The 22,138-nt window shown below is 37.1% G+C and overlaps 1 protein-coding gene across 2 annotated transcripts; it reads left to right on the forward strand.

Annotated features, from left to right (window-relative positions):
• The first annotated feature begins 6,206 nt into the window (after positions 1-6,206).
• On the forward strand, positions 6,207-21,766 carry si:ch211-133n4.6 (uncharacterized protein LOC797776 homolog). Of its 2 annotated transcripts, none has more exons than XM_039820361.1 (10): positions 6,207-6,278; positions 6,894-6,955; positions 12,869-12,895; positions 13,479-13,511; positions 14,198-14,230; positions 16,783-16,815; positions 17,059-17,091; positions 18,379-18,408; positions 18,604-18,642; positions 21,364-21,766. In XM_039820361.1, exons 1-10 carry the CDS (start codon positions 6,268-6,270, stop codon positions 21,600-21,602), a joined length of 540 nt encoding a protein of 179 aa, XP_039676295.1. In that variant the 5' UTR covers positions 6,207-6,267; the 3' UTR covers positions 21,603-21,766. The 2 variants fall into 2 exon arrangements, with proteins under 2 accessions (XP_039676295.1, XP_039676296.1); XM_039820362.1 differs by having other exon boundaries at positions 21,367-21,766.
• Positions 21,767-22,138: the final 372 nt, after the last annotated feature.

Raw genomic sequence — 22,138 nt, forward strand, 5'->3', positions numbered from 1 at the left:
GGTCTAATATAAAGTGATGGTTAAGGTCTAATATAAAGTGAATGGTTAAGGTATAATATAAAGTGGATGGTTAAGGTCTAATATAAAGTGAAAAGTGAAGGTTTAATATAAAGTGGATGGTTAAGGTTTAATATAAAGTGGATGGTTAAGGTATAATATAAAGTGGATGGTTAAGGTTTAATATAAAGTGGATGGTTAAGGTATAATATAAAGTGGAAGGTTAAGGTATAATATAAAGTGGATGGTTAAGGTTTAATATAAAGTGGATGGTTAAGGTTTAATATAAAGTGGATGGTTAAGGTTTAATATAAAGTGGATGGTTAAGGTATAATATAAAGTGGATGGTTAAGGTATAATATAAAGTGAAAAGTGAAGGTATAATATAAAGTGGATGGTTAAGGTATCATATGAAGTGGATGGTTAAGGTTTAATATAAAGTGGATGGTTAAGGTTTAATATAAAGTGGATGGTTAAGGTATAATACAAAGTGGATGGTTAAGGTTTAATATAAAGTGGATGGTTAAGGTATAATATAAAGTGGATGGTTAAGGTATAATATAAAGGTAAACTGACAGTGTCTGTGTCTGTCTGATGGTTCGTGTTGCTGTTGTTGATGCAGACATGTTGATATCAGCTGATCCTGATTCAGTTTCATCCTCACTGATCCTGTCTGGTATTTCTGTAATTTGTCCCGCTGATGGAGATCTGAGTGACGAGACTTATTACTCTGCTGGCAGACGCTCCGGCTCGCCGCCGTACCGCCCGGCGCTCGCTGTCTCACCTTCATAAAGATCAGTTTCCATCAGAGGAATGAAACTGATTCAGCATTCCTCCGGTTAATGAAAAGAAGAGGACACTCTTTGTCTCATCGCTCTGTGAATAAGAAGCAGCTTTAATGTTTCTTCATCGCTTCAACGTCTTCTCATGAACGTTCCCGTATGATATCGTACCAAAATGGGTTCACACAAAAATGTAAGATATCCTTCAAAACTAGGAGACTGCAGGCTGGTTCCATGACGGCAAGCACTGGCTGGCTGAGTACCGGTTGCTGGCTGAGCACCGGTTGCTGTCTGGTTGCTGGCTGAGTACCGGTTGCTGTCTGGTTGCTGGCTGAGTACTGGTTGCTGTCTGAGTACCGGTTGCTGGCTGAGTACCGGTTGCTGTCTGAGTACCAGTTGCTGGCTGTTTAAGCCACTACACAGCTCAGCGACGCCGACTATGGCGCTCTGCATGGTGGTCTGCATGGTGCTTATCAGCGGTGGTTGAGTTACTTGATTAATAGGTGACTGTGAGCTTAACAGAGCTAAGTATTTATTCTATAGTGATAGTTATATAAGTTTCAGTTATAAAGACGTATTTACTTCATTCTACAGCCATAGTATCAGGTATAAAGACGTGTATTTACTTCATTCTACAGTGATAGTTTCCGGGGTAAAGACATGTATTTACTTCATTCTACAGTGATAGTTTCAGGTATAAAGACATGTATTTAATTAATTCTACAGTGATAGTATCAGGTATAAAGACGTGTATTTAATTAATTCTACAGTGATAGTATCAGGTATAAAGACATGTATTTAATTAATTCTACAGTGATAGTATCAGATATAAAGACGTGTATTTAATTAATTCTACAGTGATAGTATCAGGTATAACGATGTGTATTTAATTAATTCTACAGCGATAGTTTCAGGTATAAAGTCGTGTATTTACTTCATTCTACAGTGATAGTTTCAGGTATAAAGTCGTGTATTTACTTCATTCTACAGTGATAGTTTCAGGTATAAAGACATGTATTACTTCATTCTACAGTGATAGTTTCAGGTATAAAGACGTGTTTTTAATTCATTCTACAGTGATAGTATCAGGTATAAAGACGTGTATTTAATTCATTCTACAGTGATAGTATCAGGTATAAAGACGTGTATTTAATTCATTCTACAGCTATAGTATCAGGTATAAAGACATGTATTTAATTCATTATACAGCCATAGTATCAGGTATAAAGACGTGTATTTAATTAATTCTACGTGATAGTTTCAGGTATAAAGACGTGTATTTAATTCATTCTACAGCCATAGTATCAGGTATAAAGACATGTATTTAATTCATTCTACAGCCATAGTATCAGGTATAAAGACGTGTATTTACTTCATTCTACAGTGATAGTTTCAGGGATAAACGACGTGTATTTAATTAATTCTACAGCGATAGTTTCAGGTATAAAGACATGTATTTACTTCATTCTACAGTGATAGTTTCAGGTATAAAGACATGTATTTACTTCATTCTACAGTGATAGTTTCAGGTATAAAGAAGTGTATTTACTTCATTCTACAGCCATAGTATCAGGTATAAAGACGTGTATTTACTTCATTCTACAGTGATAGTATCAGGTATAAAGACGTGTATTTACTTCATTCTACAGTGATAGTTTCAGGGATAACGACGTGTATTTAATTAATTCTACAGCGATAGTTTCAGGTATAAAGTCGTGTATTTACTTCATTCTACAGTGATAGTTTCAGGTATAAAGACATGTATTACTTCATTCTACAGTGATAGTTTCAGGTATAAAGAAGTGTATTTAATTCATTCTACAGCCATAGTATCAGGTATAAAGACATGTATTTAATTCATTCTACAGTGATAGTATCAGGTATAAAGACGTGTATTTAATTCATTCTACAGCCATAGTATCAGGTATAAAGACGTGTATTTAATTCATTCTACAGTGATAGTATCAGGTATAAAGACGTGTATTTAATTCATTCTACAGCCATAGTATCAGGTATAAAGACGTGTATTTAATTCATTCTACAGCCATAGTATCAGGTATAAAGACGTGTATTTAATTAATTCTACGTGATAGTTTCAGGTATAAAGACGTGTATTTAATTAATTCTACAGTGATAGTTTCAGGTATAAAGACATGTATTTAATTAATTCTACAGTGATAGTTTCAGGTATAAAGACGTGTATTTACTTCATTCTACAGTGATAGTTTCAGGTATAAAGACATGTATTTACTTCATTCTACAGTGATAGTTTCAGGTATAAAGACGTGTATTTACTTCATTCTACAGTGATAGTTTTAGGTATAAAGACGCGTATTTAATTCATTCTACAGCCATAGTTTCAGGTATAGAGACGTGTATTTAATTCATTCTACAGCCATAGTTTCAGGTATAGAGACGTGTATTTAATTCATTCTACAGCCATAGTTTCAGGTATAAAGACGTGTATTTACTTCATTCTACAGCCATAGTTTCAGGTATAAAGACGTGTATTCCGTCCTGGGGGACGCCCTGGGACAGACAGAGGACGGAGGGATTGAGCATGAAAGGATGGAGGACTGATTAATGGATGGAAGCTCTATAAACATGTAAATCTGACCTTACAGAGTTTCAAAGCCGCAGCGTCGGCTGAATGAAGCAGCGCTGCTTTAAAAAGCTTCTTCAGCCATTCAGCCCACTCTCCGTTTACACAGAAACTTCCAGACAGACGAGGCTTTGATTCCCAAATACCACTGCCATTATCAGTGTGTGTGTGTGTGTGTGTGTGTGTGTGTGTGTGTGCTCTGTTGTAATGGAAAAGTAAGTAGAATGGCTTCTGTCCCCAGATATCCCCTCACACACACACACACACACACACACACACACACAGACAGAGACACACACACACACAGATATACAGAGACACACACACACACACACTCACACACAGACATACAGAGACACACACACACACTCACACACGCATTCAGCGGAGTCCATTAATTCCTGGTAATGGACTCCTAGAAGGGCATTAACCTGCTTATATCCTGGTCACTTGCCAAATAATGTTTTTAAAACATTTAATATATATATATATTTTATTTTGTATAAGAATTAAAATCTTGAAGTTTGTCAAACAATAACTATTCATTTATAGTGCTGTTTGTTTACGGTGGAAAGTTTAATTCAATAATTTCCATCCTATATTAAGGATCTTATGCCATGCAAACATTGTTAACTGCTCCAGGAAATAGGACGGGCCTTAGATATGACTTGCCACCCTTAGCAATGGGAAAAATTTCTAGTCTCCTCAGCTCAGACAGCTAAAAACCAGAAAGTTAACACTATGCTAGCAAGATTCAAAGTCAATAACATTGTGTACTGTTGGCAATCAGTAAATATAATGTGACAATATGTTAAATAACAAGACAAGCTAGCTATCAGCCATGTAATTGTCTCCAACAATCTTTTTCATCTACAGGTTCATCTGAGTGACCAATAACTAAAACTGTTCATCAGACTTCTGTTGTCTCCTAAATATCAAATTTCATTGTAAGTCAAAGACAATGATAAAACACCTTTCCAGGACATTATGACAAAGTGAGATTGTCTGTCTGTGGTTCTGTTTGTCTGTCTGTGGTTCTGTATGTCTCTCTATTGTTCTGTTTGGTTCTGTCTGTCTGTTTGTGGTTCTGTCTGTCTGTCTGTCTGTGGTTCTGTCTGTCTGTCTTTCTATTGTTCTGTTTGGTTCTGTCTGTCTACTATCAGGAAGGTTCTGCTCTGATTGTTCTTCTATCAGAGCAATCATCTGAAGGATCCAATGTTCTGCTGTAACTCGACCGGCTGCTAATGTTCGGACTCTCTGTCTGTTTGACGGGGATTCCCTGAACCGAGAGGACGTCAGGAAACTCCCCAAAGGACATAAAACCAGTCAGAACCTTTCTTAAAAGTCAGAATTACTTCATTTTTTATTATTTTCTTCAAAGCTGTTGAATCCATTTGGAAATGTCTCTTACTGTTGATTTGTTTTCTGATAAAGTTGTGGAGAATTTTTATTTCTTAGGAAAGTTTCACGGAATAGAAAAAAGTGCAATCTCCGCAGTCACAGCCTACGCTCCTATCAGTTCTTATAGAGCTACGTCCTATTAGTTCCTATAGAGCTACTTTCTATCAATTCTTATAGAGCTACATCCTATCAGTTCTTGTACAGCTACATCCTATTAGTTCATATAGAGCTATGTTCTATTAGTTCTTATAGAGCTACTTCCTATCAGTTCTTATAGAGCTACATCCTATCAGTTATTATAGAGCTACATCCTATCAGTTTTTATAGAGCTACATCCTATCAGTTCCTACAGAGCTACGTCCTATCAGTTCCTAAAGAGCTACGTCATATCAGTTCATACAAAGATACATCCTATCAGTTCTTACAGAGCTACATCCTATAATTTCTTATAGAGCTACGTCCTATCAGTTCTTGTAGAGCTACATCCTATCAGTTCTTATAGAGCTACATCCTATCAGTTCTTATAGAGCTACGTCCTATTAGTTCTTATAGAGCTACATCCTATCAGTTCTTATAGAGCTACATCCTATTAGTTCTTATAGAGCTACATCCTATCAGTTCTTATAGAGCTACGTCCTATCAGTTCTTGTAGAGCTACATCCTATCAGTTCTTATAGCGCTACATCCTATCAGTTCTTATAGAGCTACGTCCTATTAGTTCTTATAGAGCTACATCCTATCAGTTCTTATAGGACTACGTCCTATCAGTTCTTATAGAGCTACGTCCTATTAGTTCTTATAGAGCTACATCCTATCAGTTCTTACAGAGCTAGGGTTAGGTTTAACGTCTTAAACCTGAAGCTGGAATACATTGCAGCAGGATCCAACCTGTCCAGGTTGATCCCAGTAGGGGATTTTAAACTCATTTTAAGGGCACTGGATAAAAAACATCTTAGGAATCTTGTTTTGTTTTTTTGTATTTTCGTGTTTTAAGTCTACTTGGCACCTTTTTTAAAATTTACTATTGTAATCTGTTTGTCTGTAATTGATGTGTCTCAATGACCTGAAACACATTCCTACAAATATCAGATCAACTTTGAGGAAACAAGAATCTCTTTGAAAAGCCATCGTTTGAATGACTGAAAGATTTTGTATAAATCTGTCCGCTCTGCTGGACTACAGATGACATTAACCAAACATAAAAGACACCCTAACTACACGTTAACCTTGCTGACCTTTAACTAAAGATAAGTCTTGTTTGATACAGAAAGACAAACCTGTGTGGGAGTCTTCTTCACCTCCTCCCGCCTAGCATTAACACAGAAACCTGAAACTCTCCCTCTGTTACATACACACACACACACACACACACTCATGACATTTCGGCAGATATATAAACAGCAGTGCCAGGCGCACAGAGCCAGAAGGTTTCTGCAGAGTTGCACTCACCTGCCGAACGGATCCAGGGCCCAATCAGAACGCATCATGCTCACCAGGTACGTCCATATTCTCATCTCTATCTTTGTTTTAGTCCATTTACTGTGTAAAACATTGACCATGTTAAAAACTGCAGTCTGCAGAAATCTAACGTCCCACAATGCAACACTCCTCAGACATGGAGGAGAAATTCGATCTAACAGAATAAGACGCTGAGACAGAAACACGTTTTTATATTTAGACTTTAGTGTGTTGAGTCGTCCTTTTGATTCACAGTTTAGTTCAGAGGTCAACTTTCTTTGGAAATGTTTATTAAATTAATCTGAAGTGGTATTTCAAATGTAAATGGACGCATAATTGGACGTCCAAAGTTCTCTCATATGGAATTTATATTCTTAAAAACATTATAATCTCGACCTTATTCCAAAAGAAAAGTAATTATTTAAATAATTATTAACCCTGATAAATAATGATTAACTAAATTATTACGCAATATTTTAAGCTTTGGCCTGTTTTTCTTTAGTTGCAGTGATATAACGAGCCAATCACAGCGCAGCCTGAAGATAAGGCTGAAATATAATAAAATATAAAGGGTTAGGTTTAATATAAGTAAATATAAAACCTAAAGGTTTAAGGTTAAATATAACCCAGGAGCTGTTGTGTTTGTGTTGCAGGAACGTTGTTCTTCTGTTCTCGCTGTTCGTCCTGCTGGTGATGGGAGACCTCGACTCCAACGGTGAGATTTAATCTGACTCATATCTGCTCTGATTTAAGTATTAATATGTGAGTTTTTCCTGCAAAACAATTTTTTTCAAGTGTTTTAGGGACAAACTCAGGGTAACGTTTGGTTCCTTTCATCAAGAAAGATGCTGTTTTTCTTTTGGTGTGAGAAAAAAAGACTAATTTAAACTGTGTTTTTATCAGCAATATTCTCTGAAAATGTCTGATTGTGTTACGTTGTGTCTCTGGGTTATTCCCCACGCTGCCAGGGTTTCCCCACCATATATTAATATATATAATAATGACCCAGAGACAGAACAGGGTTAGGGTTAGGCTAGGGTTAGGGTAACCCTAACGCCAAGCTGCCAGGGTTTCCCCACCATAATAAGGCTCAAGTTCCCAAGCCGAATGAATGTAACTAATTTACTTTCCTCAGATCTAATGATTGTAGTCGGTCCCCAGTGGACTTGTTTTGTCTTTAAGTGTTTTGATTGTTAGTTTTATATTCTCTGCTCTAGCTTTTCTAGCTTTTAAGTTTTAGACAGATATGATGATGATAATGATCCAAAAACATGTCCAATTGCATGTGTTTTTAATTTGTAAACGTAACATAAACCCAGAGAGAAACTGTCTGCGTTACGATTCATCTCTGATTCGGGTTTCTGCAGACATCTCTGCAGTTTGTCTGACACAGCTGGTTTGTCTTATTTAAATAACTGTATAATAACATTTTGTTCTGTGATCTCGCTGAGTTATAGAATCATTTTATAGATTATCTTATTAGCATGAAGTTAATAAAACTTTATTAATGATTGACTGTCACTCCAATCCAATCCAATCCACTTTATTTATATAGCACAATTTAAGCAAACAACAAGGTTACCAAAGTGCTTTACAGAGATAAAAATATAAAACAAAACAAAACAAACACATCAACAATGACAGCGACAACAAAGACCACAGTAGCTCTTATGGTGAATCAAAAGCCAGGGAGTAAAAATATGTTTTTAAATGAGATTTAAAGGTGTGGAGGGTGGGCGCAACTTTAATGTGCGTGGTAAATCATTCCATAATTTGGGAGCAACTGCTGAGAAAGAGCGGTCGCCTCTGGTCTTCAGCCTGGTCCTGGGCACGTTCAGCCGCAGCTGATCCCCCCGACCTCAATGACCTTGACGGGGTGTAAATGTGCAGGAGCTCAGAAATGTACTGAGGTGCCAAACCATTTAGGGACTTAAAAACAAACATTAAAATCTTAAAATGTATTCTAAAATCTACAGGAATCCAGTGGAGTGAGGCCAAAATGGGAGTAATGTGGTCATGTTTCCGGGTTCCTGTTAGCAGACGAGCAACTGCATTTTGGACTAACTGTAAGCGTGAAAGAGAAGTTTGGTTCACGCCAATGTAAAGTGCATTACAGTAGTCCAAACGGGTCGAAATAAAAGAATGAATCACTTTTCTTTTTTCTTTTTTAAAAGATAAAAACTAGATTTAACCACCATGTTTATTTGTTTATCAAGCTTAAAATCACTATCAATTTTAATACCTAAATTGGTAACTACTGGCTTTACATATTGCTGCAGGGAACCAAGATTTACGGGAATGGAGTCACAAACCCGCGGGGGTCAAAAAAAAAAAACCCCCTTTTTTTTTTTATTTAAAAAAAAATTATATAAAAAAAAACATTTATTTAAAAAACAAAAAAAAAAAAAAAAAAAAAATGAAGGATTTCCCTTTTTTTTTTCTGTGTAATAAAAGATTTGCGAGTCATCCGCATAAAGATGGTAGGAAATACCATGTCTTTTGAAAATATTTCCAAGAGGGAGAAGGTACAAGGAGAACAGTAGTGGTCCAAGAACTGGGCCTTGAGGGACTCCACAGAGAAGGGGGGCAATAGATGATGTAGAGTCACCAAGTTTTACAGAAAAAAATCGGTCAGATAAATATGATCTGAACCACTGCAGGGCAGTATCATGGATGTCTATACAATGCTCTAGGCGAGAGATAAGAATGGCATGATCAATTGTGTCGAAAGCAGCAGTAAGGTCTAAAAGCACAAGAATAACTGAGTCCCCACGGTCTGTAGTTAATAAAAGATCATTAAAAACGTGCAGTCTCGGTAGTATGAAAAGCTTTAAAACCAGACAGAAAAATTTCTAAAATACCATTTGTATCTAAATAGGATTGTAATTGTGCAAAAACTATTTTTTCTAAAATTTTAGAAATAAAAGGAAGCTTTGATATCGGTCTGTAGTTAGCTAAAATTGTAGCGTCCAGATTTTGCTTTTTAATTAGAGGTACAACATTTGCCTCCTTGCAATAAGCTGGGACAATTCCTGAAGTCTTGGACAAACCTCTTTTAAAAGGTGAGGGGGGATAATGTCCGTAGGATATACTGAAGGTTTGAGCTGTAAAATTAATTTATTGAGGCAAGAAAGCGACATGGGCTCAAACTGATCAAACACTGTTAAACAGGTCAGTATTTCAAAGGGGTCGGATACAGGTGGGGAAATATGAACTCTAATGGAGGCAATCTTATCTAAAGAATAGTGTAAAAAATTCTCACAGACTTCAGAAGAAGCTTCTAAACAATACTTTCAAAAAGGGCACGTGGTCTGTTTAAATTTCGGACAATTTGTTCTTTTAGATATCTAGTTTTTTCAGCTTTCACTATTTTTTGATACGTTCTCCAGCTTTCCTTTAAAATTTCATAAAATACATGAAGCTTGTCTTTCTTCCACCGACGCTCTGCACTCTCTCCTAGCTGCACGGGTAGTGTCATTAAACCATGGCTCAGATTTAGATTTGGGTCGCAAAACTTTTAGAGGAGAAACAATGTCAAGAATGCTAGCACATGTGGAGAGAAAGGAAGAAGTTAATTTCTCTGTGTCACTGAACTCTGATCAATGCCAGTTTGATGTAATTTCCTGTTTGACTTCAGTCTGTAGTTCTTTTATGGTAAACTTAGTGCTGCTGTCTCAGCCAGGACAACAGAAAAAACTCCTGTTTAAAGCTAGATTGTGTAAGAATTTCTCCCATCTAGCGGTGAAATTGTATATGACAACTGTATATTACTTTCTAGCCCTTCCTCCTACTGTGGCCAGACCCAAAATTAGCTCTTAGTATCTCCATCATTTCCACGCAGCTGTTCTAGCCACTCCAATATTAACTTTGGTCTTGTTGCTTTGCCTGTCGCGTTGTGGTTTTAATTCTCTTTTTCACTTCCCTGGTGAGTACTCTCCCCTGGCATTCATCACAGTGCCACTGAGTGTAAGAGGGCAAAAGGCAGAGGTATGTCCCTCTTTGCCTAATGTATTATAAAGATGGAGGTATATCCCTCTTTGGATAATGTATTTTAAAGATGGCGGTATATCCCTCTTTGGCTAATGAATTTTAAAGATGGAGGTATGTCTCTCTTTTGTTAATGTATTATAAAGATGGAGGTATGTCCCTCTTTGGCTAATGTATTATAAAGATGGAGGTATGTCTCTCTTTTGTTTATGTATTATGAAGATGGAGGTATCTCCCTCTATGGCTAATGTATTGTAAAGATGGAGGTATGTCTCTCTTTTGTTAATGTATTATAAAGATGGAGGTATCTCCCTCTTTGGCTAATGTATTATAAAGATGGAGGTATGTCCCTCTTTGGTTAATGTATTTTAAAGATGGAGGTATGTCCCTCTTTGGTTAATGTATTTTAACCCTCATGCCATCCTCAAAAAAAATAACACTGGACACCTTCGTGGCAAAAATGTACACGCACACAAAAACTATTAAATCATCATATATCAATATGTTTTACATAATGCCAGATACTCCCTTTGGACATCTTCGAGGCAAAAATGTACATGTCCAAAAAACTGTTATTAAATCATCATATATCAATATTTTTTTCTGCTTTTTTTTCATAAATCACTTAAACAACTTCTAACTTGCTCAAAACTACCAAACATTCAATAGTTTTTAGGATTTTAACCCTTTAAATGCCAGTTTAATTCTTTAAAGTAATTATTATTTATGAAAAACCCAACAGAACATTAATTATTTTCCATAAAATAAATCGTAGGGGAATGGAGCTTTGGTGGTGATTAGAGTCTTGGATATGTCAAAGATTATGAACAAAATTAATTTGATTGCATTAGTACTTTTTATGTAGTTCCAGATACTCCCTCTGGACAACTTCCTGGCAAAAATGTACATGTCCAAAAAACTGATATTAAATCATCATATATCAATATTCTTTTCTGCTTTTTTTCATAAATCACTTAAACAACTTCTAACTTGCTCAAAAATACCAAACATTTAATCATTTTCAGGATTTTAACCCTTTAAATGCCAGTTTTAATTCTTTGAAGTAACAATTATTTATGAAAAACCCAATAGAACATTAATTATTTTCCATAAAATAAATCATAGGGGAATGGGGCTTTGGTGGGGATTAGAGGCTTGGATATTTAAAGATAAGCAATAAAACTGATTTGATTGCATTAGTTTTTTTTATGTAGTTCCAGATACTCCCTCTAGACACCTTCATGGACAAAAATGCCTCATTGACTTCCATTATAACCACATGTTTGTATCTCACGGCCTTTAGAGTATAAAACCATGCATTCTGTAATGTCAGCATTTCATTTTGAACTGAAGATCCTGTCCATCCTAACATTGAATGGACAGTGAAGAATCGGCAAGTCTGTCTGCGCAGCGTCTCAGTATTAGATGGAGACCAGACTTGCCGACTGTCCATTCAATGTTAGGATGGACAGGATCTTCAGTTCAAAATGAAATGCTGACATTACTATAAATTTATGTACTATACAAAGGCAGTGAGATAAAAATGTGGGTTATAATGGAAGTCAACTGGGGCTTTGACCCACTTTCCGCGAAAGGTGTCCAGAGGGAGTATCTGGAACTACATAAAAAATACTAATGCAATCAAATCAGTTTTGTTGCTTATCTTTGACATATCCAAGCCTCTAATCCCCACCAAAACCCCATCTCCATATTATTCATCATATGGGAAAAGAAAAAAAATTTTGTGGTTTTTTTAATAAATAATTAAATACTTCAAATAAATAAACTGGCATTTAAAGGGTTAAGATCCTGAAAATTATTGAATGTTTGGTGGTTTTGATTAAGTTAGAAGTTGTTTAAGTGATTTATGGAAAAAAAGCAGAAAAAAATATTGATATATGATGATTTAATAGCAGTTTTTGTGTGCGTGTACATTTTTGCCACAAAGGTGTCCAGAGGGTACAAAATGAATCATTTAAGTATAAAAAACATGTAAAAGTAAAAAACACTGGATTTAAAAATGTTGACTAAAAAGAAAGGTTCCTACAAAATTTCATACCATAAGCAGTAACACAGCAAAAAGTATCACAAAATGAAAAAAAAAACTTGAGAAAAATGTACAAAAATGCCCGAAGAGGGCATGAGGGTTAAAGATGGAGGTATGTCCCTCTTTGGTTAAGGTATTTTAAAGATGGAGGTATGTCTCTCTTTGGCTAATGTATTTTAAAGATGGAGGTTTGTCCCTCTTTGGTTAAGGTATTTTAAAGATGGAGGTATGTCCCTCTTTGGCTATTTTAAAGATGGAGGAGCAACATGGCAGTCGTCATTCGAGCGAGTCGCCCGTATGTATTCAGAATGATTCTGAATGGCAGATTCTAGAATTACGAGAATACTTTGATTAGTTGGTGGAAGTTATTACACATGATTGAGCACATATTTGTGAAAGAACAAAGGGGGTTTATGCTAAGAATCAACTCAAAACATTACACAATGTAGGTTTAAATAAAGGTTAAATAAAATAATGAAATCAGACTGAAAGTATATCAGGGTTGACGGGTTATGAGATTATATAGAGATATATAATAGTACATATATTATATATAATATGCATAATAAATACAATAATGTTTTGTGTTTACAGATGCTGGAATACAAGCCATGTCAACAGGTGATCATCCATCTGTCTCTCATCACAGATCTGTCTGTCCTTTACCTGTCTGTCTGTCTGTAATTGTAAATGGACTGTTTTTATATAGCTCTTTTCTAGTTTTAACGACTACTCAAAGCGCTTTAACATAGTACAGGAACCATTCACCATTCACACACATTCATACACTGTGGCCGAGGCTGCCGTACAAGGTGCCACCTGCTCATCAGATAAACACTCACACACATTTACACTCCGATGCACAGCATCGGGGGCAACTCAGGGTTCAGTGTCTTGCCCAAGGACACTTCAACATGGGCCAGGGATCAAACCACCAACCTTCAGATTGCTCTACCACTGAGCCACAGCCGCCCAGTCTGTCTGTCTGAGTATCTGTTTGTCTGTCTGTCTTATCTATCTGTCTGTCTGTCTTTCTCACCTGTCTGTTTGTCTCTGTCTCACCTCTCTGTCTGTTTATCTGTCTCTGTCTCACCTGTCTGTCTGTTTCATCTGTCTTTCTGTCTCTGTCCCACCTGTCTGTCTGTCTCTGTCTCACCTGTCTGTCTTTCTCTGTCTCACATTTATGTCTGTCTCTGTCCATCAGATAAAGACTCCACGTCTGATGAAGCCCCCACAGGTGAGTCACAAACTTTAATAATCTTACAGATTAAAATGGAAATATTAATGTAAAACGGCCCACATGAACAAATGCAGGCAGAAAAACGAAAACAAAGATGGATGAACTGTTGATGATGTCATAATATGAAATCAACTAAACATAATTTACATTCAAATTGATTTAATCTAATAAGTCTAACTAAATATTCCTGTTATTTTTAACCCTTTGTGTCTCTGGATCAGTTAACTAAAGTGTTTCTGTCACTCTGCTGTCTGTCAGCGTCGAGACTAACTGGATGATGTAGCATCGTTTAAACGCCACAAGATGGCGGCAGATACATCTGAAAATACAGCAGAATAATTCCCAGAGGAACTTATTCTCATCAACTTCAATTCTCATCTGTTTTCACATATGAAAGAAACCAGTCAGCGATACAAAAACACAAACATTTATTAAGTATGTTGATTAAAATGTGTTAACTTTTATATCAAAGACGTGTACATTTATATTTTCCTGTATGAGAAAACAGTTTCCTGAGACAGTTCAGAGACAGTTCAGAGACAGTTTATAGACAATTCAGAGACAGTTTAGAGATAGTTTAGAGACAGTTCAGAGACAGTTCAGAGACATACAGGATCATCTCAGCTACTGTTTAACATCTGAAGATATTCTGACTGAACCATGATGATTTTGTGTTGTTTCAGAGAGCATGAACGCAGTCTCGCCTGATCAGCCTGGTAAGACTTCTTCTGTTAGTTTAATTAATGTACTGTAGATCTAACCCTAACCTAAAGATGTGAAAGTCTTCTGTTAGTTGAATTAATGTACTGTAGATCTAACCCTAACCTTAAAGATGTCAAAGTCTTGTTAGTTTAATTAATGTACTTTAGATCTAACCCTAACCTAAAGATGTCAAAGTCTTCTGTTAGTTTAAATAATGTACTGTAGATCTAACCCTAACCTAAAGATGTCAAAGTCTTCTGTTAGTTTTATTTGATCTGAAACTCAACTCCTTAAAAAAAAAAAAAAAAAAAACCCCAAAAAAAAAACAAAAAAAACCAATGTTACGCATAAACCACAACAATGTTATTGTGTCCCCATAAACCACAACAACATTAATGTGTCCCCATAAACCAAAACAATGTTAATGTGTCCCCATAAACCACAACAACATCGACGTGTCCACATAAACCACAACAACGTCTATGTGTCCCCATAAACCACAACACCGTCTACTTGTCCCCATAAACCACAACAATGTTAATGTGTCCCCATAAACCACAATAATGTCTACGTGTCCCGATAAACCATAAAAACGTTAATGTGTCCCCATAAACCACAACATTAATGTGTCCCCATATACCAAAACAATGTTAATGTGTCCCCATAAACCACAACAATGTCTACGTGTCCCCATAAACCACAACAACATTAATGTGTCCCCATAAACCACAATGTCTACGTGTCCCCATAAATCACAACGTCTACATGTCCCCATAAACCACAACAACATCTACGTGTCTCCATAAACCACAACAAAGTTAACGTGTCCCCATAAACCACAACAACCTTAACATGTCCCCATAAACCACAACAACCTTATCGTGTCCCCATGAACCACAACAACGTCTACGCGTCTCCATAAACCACAACAACGTTAACGTGTCCCCATAAACCACAACAACGTCAACATGTCCCCATAAACCACAACAACATCAATGTGTCCCCATAAACCACAACAACATCAATGTGTCCCCATAAACCCCAACAACGTCTATGTGTCTCCATAAACCACAACAACGTTAACGTGTCCCCATAAACCACAACAACGTTAACATGTCCCCATAAACCACAACAACCTTATCGTGTCCCCATGAACCACAACAACGTCTACGTGTCTCCATAAACCACAACAACGTTAACGTGTCCCCATAAACCACAACAACGTTAACATGTCCCCATAAACCACAACAATGTCAACGTGTCCCCATAAACCACAACAACGTCAATGTGTCCGCATAAACCACAACAACGTCAACGTGTCCCCATAAACAACAACAATGTCAACGTGTCCCCATAAACCACAACAACCTTAATGTGTCCCAATAAACCACAACAACCTTCACGTGTCCCCATAAACCACAACAACGTTAACATGTCCCCATAAACCACAACAACCTTATCGTGTCCCCATGAACCACAACAACGTTAATGTGTCCCCATAAACCACAACGTCAATGTGTCCCCATAAACCACAACAACGTTAACGTGTCCCCATGAACCACAACGTTAATGTGTCCCCATAAACCACAACAACGTTAATGTGTCCCCATAAGCCACAACAACGTCAACGTGTCCCCATAAACCACAAAAACCTTAACGTGTCCCCATAAACCCCAACAACCTTAACGTGTCCCCATAAACCCCAACAACCTTAACGTGTCCCCATAAACCACAACATGTGGAAGTGAAGCAGCAGGATGGACGATGTTACATGTCAACATGTTTATTAAACAACCAATATTTGGTCCTTAAACTAGAAAAAGCTTTGACATAAACCTTTCTATAGCCTCTCCAGATAAAAGAGAAGCGACCTATTGAAGGAATAATCTGACCAATAATCATCTTATATATTTACTGTTTTTGCATTAAGAGTTGCGTGTTTGTTTGACTAAAGGTTGGGATTTAGAGGCATAAAGCCTCTCATTATTTAAGAATGTCTGAGTCAGTTTCAGCTTGACCTTTAATTAAATGTGATCAAACAGGAACAGTTAGATAAGTTTGCAGCAAACAGCTTTGCTTCAAGGTCAGCTTGTTTGAAGTATGGTGTAACTGTCAGCCGCGGTGAAAAATGGGAAATATCTGGATAGTGACATCAGCCCACCTTGGATACGGGAGGTGAGCCGGTTGTTGGGGAAATGCGGATCTGCCCGGAGACTGAAGGAGCGGCCTGCATGATAAAAGCATAGGATAGTGAGATAACGGGGTTCACATTCTGGAAGAGACGGGACAAACCTGAGACCTGTACAGCATTGTCTGATTGCTAGGGCAAGTCTAGTCTTAAGATTGCGAAACCATATGCAAACACCTTGTAATGCTTGAAATACTGATTACTGAAGTTGAATCCTATCGTCACAGTGAAGTTATTTACAGTTGTTCTAGTATTACCATCAACAAATACATTGGGGAAGAAAAAGACGTCTAGAGATAATTGGAGTCAGATTTTAAGGGCCTGAACTTGTCTTCGTCTTCACTATTAATTAATAATGTTTGTTTGAATTGATTCCAGATGAGTCCCAGTATTACGGAGGAGGACCTGCAGGTAGGAACACGATGTTAAAGCCAGAAGTAGTTTAAATCTTGAATTCTTCAACTCACAATGAAGCAAAGTAGATCCAGTTCCTGTTTTCCAAAGAGGTTTTGAGCACCCTGAACGGTTATTTTACCTCTTTTGGTCAATCTACCTCTTCTAAATCCGCTGCACACCCCAAAATCTATACCTATATGGATGATGATGATGATGATGGTGATGATGATGATTATAAAAGGTTTTAATGTATTTCAGATATGAGCAGCTCCAGTTCAGAGACTGCAGACGGTGAGAACTCAACACGTTACATTATTTTATTATTATTATCTTTTTTAGTTTCTGAAAAAGTAGAACCAGGACTTAAAATTAACATATTTGCTCCCCCGCCAACATGGCTAACAGATCTTTAAAGTTAACAGCCAATCAGACTTTCCACTAGCCACTTGTTGTTTGTTTCCTAACTAATTTTACTTTACCATTTGTCTTTTGTTTCAGCGTAGCTCCTAATCGATATAACACGCTGACACGCAGCCGACGGTTGTACAACAAATCACACCATAGTGTTCATGGGAAATGTAGGATTAGTACAGCAAGCAGTGTTGCCAGATACAGATTACGTTTCCAAGCCAATCACACAATACCACCCAAATGTCTTGGTGGAAAACAGACAAATCTGGAAACACTGAGTCAAACTAACGCAGAATTATTTGCTTCGTTCATCACCAGCTAAACTGGCTCGTAACTTTACAAAGTTACCGGCCAAAGTTAACCCTTGTGTTGTCCTTGGGTCAAATTTGACCCTTTCTCAAAACTTCTATAAGAGAAATATGGGTTTCTTTTTAACCAAATTACCCAAAACGTTCAGTACAATTGCAAGTACTTGATCACTACTTTCATTGAATTTTGGGTAGCCAATTTTATATAATTTGAAAAACTTTAAAAGGACTTAAAACCTGACTAAACTTTGAGATACACATCTGTGATTCTCCATCAACATAGGTTGACACACACACACACACACGCACACCCCTCCTCTAATATTAGTCAAAATAAGTCATCATTTCAAAATAATGTATCAACCATGAATTCCAAAAATAAGTGTAAAACTAGTGGTAATAAGTTGGTGTTAGTGAAAAAAGCATTGAAGAAGTCGAAAAAAGTGACAAAAACATTTAAAAAAGTGCTTTAAAAAAGAGACAAAACGTCAGAAAATGTGTCAAAAATATTAAAAAAATATATATATATTGAATATAAATATAAATATTGTATTTGTCCTTCATGGGGAAACTTTGAAAATAGAAAATCATAAAAACGATGTATTCATAAACCAAAAGAAAGATAAAAATACAAATATGACCAAGTTAGAGTTTTAATGCAGAGTTAATGAGGAATGTTGCTGTTTCTTTAGAGTATGAAATCAATGATTCTGTAACTCGAGTCTGAAATCACAGATCGACTTTATTGAATTCTTTATGAGAACAGTTTCTGAATCCTTGGAAACTCATCCATCCGTTCCTGTATCTATGTATTCTTTTATTTTATCAGTTCATTTTTTTATTGTTCTGTTTGTTTCAGCTCAATCAGCCAATCAGGTGACAGCACCCGGTAAGTCATCTTTTCTTCTTCTACCTCCCAATGTTTGTTTAAATCTGTTTGTTTTTATAAAAGATTCTCTTGATTGACTGACTGATTGATTGATTGATTGATTGATTGACTGACTGATTGACTGACTGAGTTATTGACTGATTAATTGATTGATTGACTGACTGAGTTATTGACTGATCGATTGATTGATTTCAGAACCTGTAGCTGCTGCAAAGAGTGAAGAGGAAGAAGATGGTGAGACAAAGATCTACGTTTTTATAACATTCTGTATTAAACATATATAACTGTATTGTACATTACCTACAGGGTTAGGGTTACCAGAGTAAGTGTGTCTAACACTACCACACCAGACAGTGTGTCTGAACCTTTGGCTGGTACTGGTACACCAGACTGTGTCTTAAACTTTGGCTGGTACTAACCCTACCACACCAGACAGTGTGTCTGAACCTTTGGTTGATACTGGTACACCGGACAGTTTGATAAATAAAGTCCTGTTCAGATTAAAGATTCTGGAACAGATGAGTGTGAACAGCTTTTTAACGGCTCTGTTTTCTGAAGTGATTTCCCCGTTCAGTATCTCCATTAACATTTCATTAAATGCTTATATAGAAAGTTTTAAGCCTGGAACCAAGGCATCCAGCTACAAGAGGAATCAGGACCATAAAACATTTGATTCACTGCAAAAAATACTTGGACCCAAATGCAGTATAGGCAAGGAGAAGACAGTAGTTGGTATTAAGGATTTTTAAAAAAGAGTTTCTACACTGTTACTTCATTCTACAACATTGACCATACTAAGCCAGCTCTCCACGGCGATATATTTACTTATCATACATGAACATTAATACATACATACATACATATATATATATATATATATATATATATATATATATATATATATATATATATACATACAGTATCTCCCAAAAGTGAGTACACCCCTCACATTTTAGTAAATATTTAATTATATCTTTTAATGGGACAACACTGAAGAAATTACACTTTGCTACAATGTAAAGTATTAAAGGCACACGCCGACTTATTGGGAATTTAGCTTATTCACCGTAACCCAAGAAGACAAGTCGATACATACCCTTCTCATCTCCGTGCGTGCTGTAATGCTGTCTGACGGCTCCAGCATTAGCTTAGCCCAGCACAGATCCTGCAGGTAACTGGTTCCAACTAGCCTACTGCTCCGAATTGTGACAAAAGTGACAAAATAACGCCAACATGTTCCTGTTTACATGTTGTGATTTGTAGAGTCACAGCATGTACAAAAAACAACGTAACATGAGACACAGCCATCTTCTAACAGTAAACAAACTGGGAACTATATTCTCAGACAGGCTTGCTGCGAGCATATCACTCCGCCCAAGTACTATATTCTTCCGCCCGAGAATATAGTTCCCGGTTTGTTTATGGTTAGAAGATGGCTGTGTGTCATGTTACGTTGTTTTTTGTACACGCTGTGACTCTACAAATCACAACATGTAAATAAAGGACATGTTGGGTAATTTTGTCACTTATTCGGAGCAGTAGGATTGCTGGAACCAGTTACCTGCATGTTCTGTGATGGGCTGATGCCGCTGGATCCGTCAGACAGCCTTACAGCACGCACAGAGATGAGAAGGGTATGTATCGACTTGTCTAACTCTGGGGGTTACGGTGAATAAGCTAAATTCCCAATAAGTCGGCATGTTCCTTTAAGTTTACAGCATGTATAACAGTGTAAATGTGCTGTCCCCTCAAAATAACTCAAAACACAGCCATTAATGTCTAAACTGCTGGCAACAAAAGTCACTACACCCCTATGTTAAATTCCCATAGAGGCAGGCAGATTTTTATTTTTAAAGGCCAGTTATTTCATGGATCCAGGATACTATGCATCCTGATAAAGTTCCCTTGGCCTTTGGAATTAAAATAGCCCCACATCATTGCATTGAGAGATGATTTTATGGAAAGTACCCCATGCCAATCTCTAGGTTTTGAGGGGACTGCACATTTACAGTGTTATACAAGTAACCTAATACTTTACATTGTATCAAAGTGTAATTTCTTCAGTGTTGTCCCATTAAAAGATATAATGAAATATTTACTAAAATGTTAGGGGTGTACTCACTTTTGTGAGATCCTGTATGTATGTATGGATATATATATATATATATATCATACATTATACATCATAACCTGCTCCAACTCGTTAGTGAAGTCTCTCTTGATGTGTGGCGGTTCAAGGAGAGAAGACAGCCACACGTCTTCTCTCTGGTACATCACCAGAGTAACAAAGGGATGCTCCACCTTGTGGCGCTACTAAGCATTACAGTTTTAATGCTGTCTGTTAGAACTTCTACGTCACTGTAAACCATATAACCCCGAACATAACAGAGGTTTCTGTCTTCAGTTCAAGTAATGTCAAGAACCCCCATGCTAGTAAGAGGCTACCTAGGTAGCATTAGCAGCCTTGTTAAGTTTTCTGTTTATTTACAGCAGCAGATGGTTGTTTTATTCAGATGTTACTGTAGCTCACTGCCACCCTAACGCTAGCTAACGCTAGCTAACGCTAGCTAACGCTAGCTAACGCTATGGGAGATCAGGGGTTCTCAAACTTCTTCTTTTAATGTACTCTTTGTAATATGTTTGCAGCCCATCACCCCTTAACAGCACCAACATTTTAGTTGAAAGCTTTTATAAAGAGGAACAAGCTCAACAACAACCTCCTAACTATAAAACATTTTAATGCAGCTACATTTCAAATGTTTAGAATCATCTCTGAATCCAGTCGTTTTAACAGTTTAATTATTTTAGGAATTAAAGTAATCTCACGTACGCCTGCAGAAACACTTTAGTTAACTGGAGCTAACTTCTAACTCTGCTAGCTGGGGGTTAGGGTTATTTATTTATTATATATAAGGGTTATTTATTCATGTGATTACGTATTTGTTTTTCTGACAGAAGATGAGACCTCTGACTCTGAAGAAGAAGGGAAGAACAAGTTCAACTCTCGTTCCGCCAAACCTCAGAGCCCCGTCCTCCCCCAGCAAAGCCCCGTCCTCCCTCAGCTAAGCACTGGCCACATTATAATAAGCCCCGCCCATGCCCTCCCCCCTCAGCCAATCATTCCTCAGCCCAAAGCTCTGGTGAGAAACAGGATGTCCAAGAGACGATCCCGAACCAACCGCCGCCAGATATAAACATATACATTTAGACTCACGGAGACACAAACATACATATACATATATATATATTTACTCCATTAAACATTTAGACTCATGGAGCCACAATGGCAGACTCACACACATGCACACAGACACACAACGGCGGACTCACACATGCACACAGAGACACAACGGCAGACTCACACACAGAGACACAACAGCAGACTCACACACGCACAGAGACACAACAGCAGACTCACACACAGAGACACAACGGCAGACTCACACACGCACAGAGACACAACGGCAGACTCACACATGTCGACACAGACACATATACTCCGATAATAGTGCACTGTACAAAAACACATGTAAAAAAACTGACTTCTCTGATTGGTCGTTTCATTGGCCATCTGATTGGTCGACCATTGTCCGGGATCCAGGAGCCTTATCATTCAAAATAATTTTATTTGTACATTGTTTGTCTCTGACTGTTTGTGACTTTGTGTTTGATTTTGGAGGAAGATTATTTAGAGAAATAAAATGTTTGTGACTCACAATTCAGACTGATT

The sequence above is a fragment of the Perca fluviatilis genome, chromosome 13 (genome assembly GCF_010015445.1).
Source record: "Perca fluviatilis chromosome 13, GENO_Pfluv_1.0, whole genome shotgun sequence".
Taxonomy (NCBI): domain Eukaryota; kingdom Metazoa; phylum Chordata; class Actinopteri; order Perciformes; family Percidae; genus Perca; species Perca fluviatilis.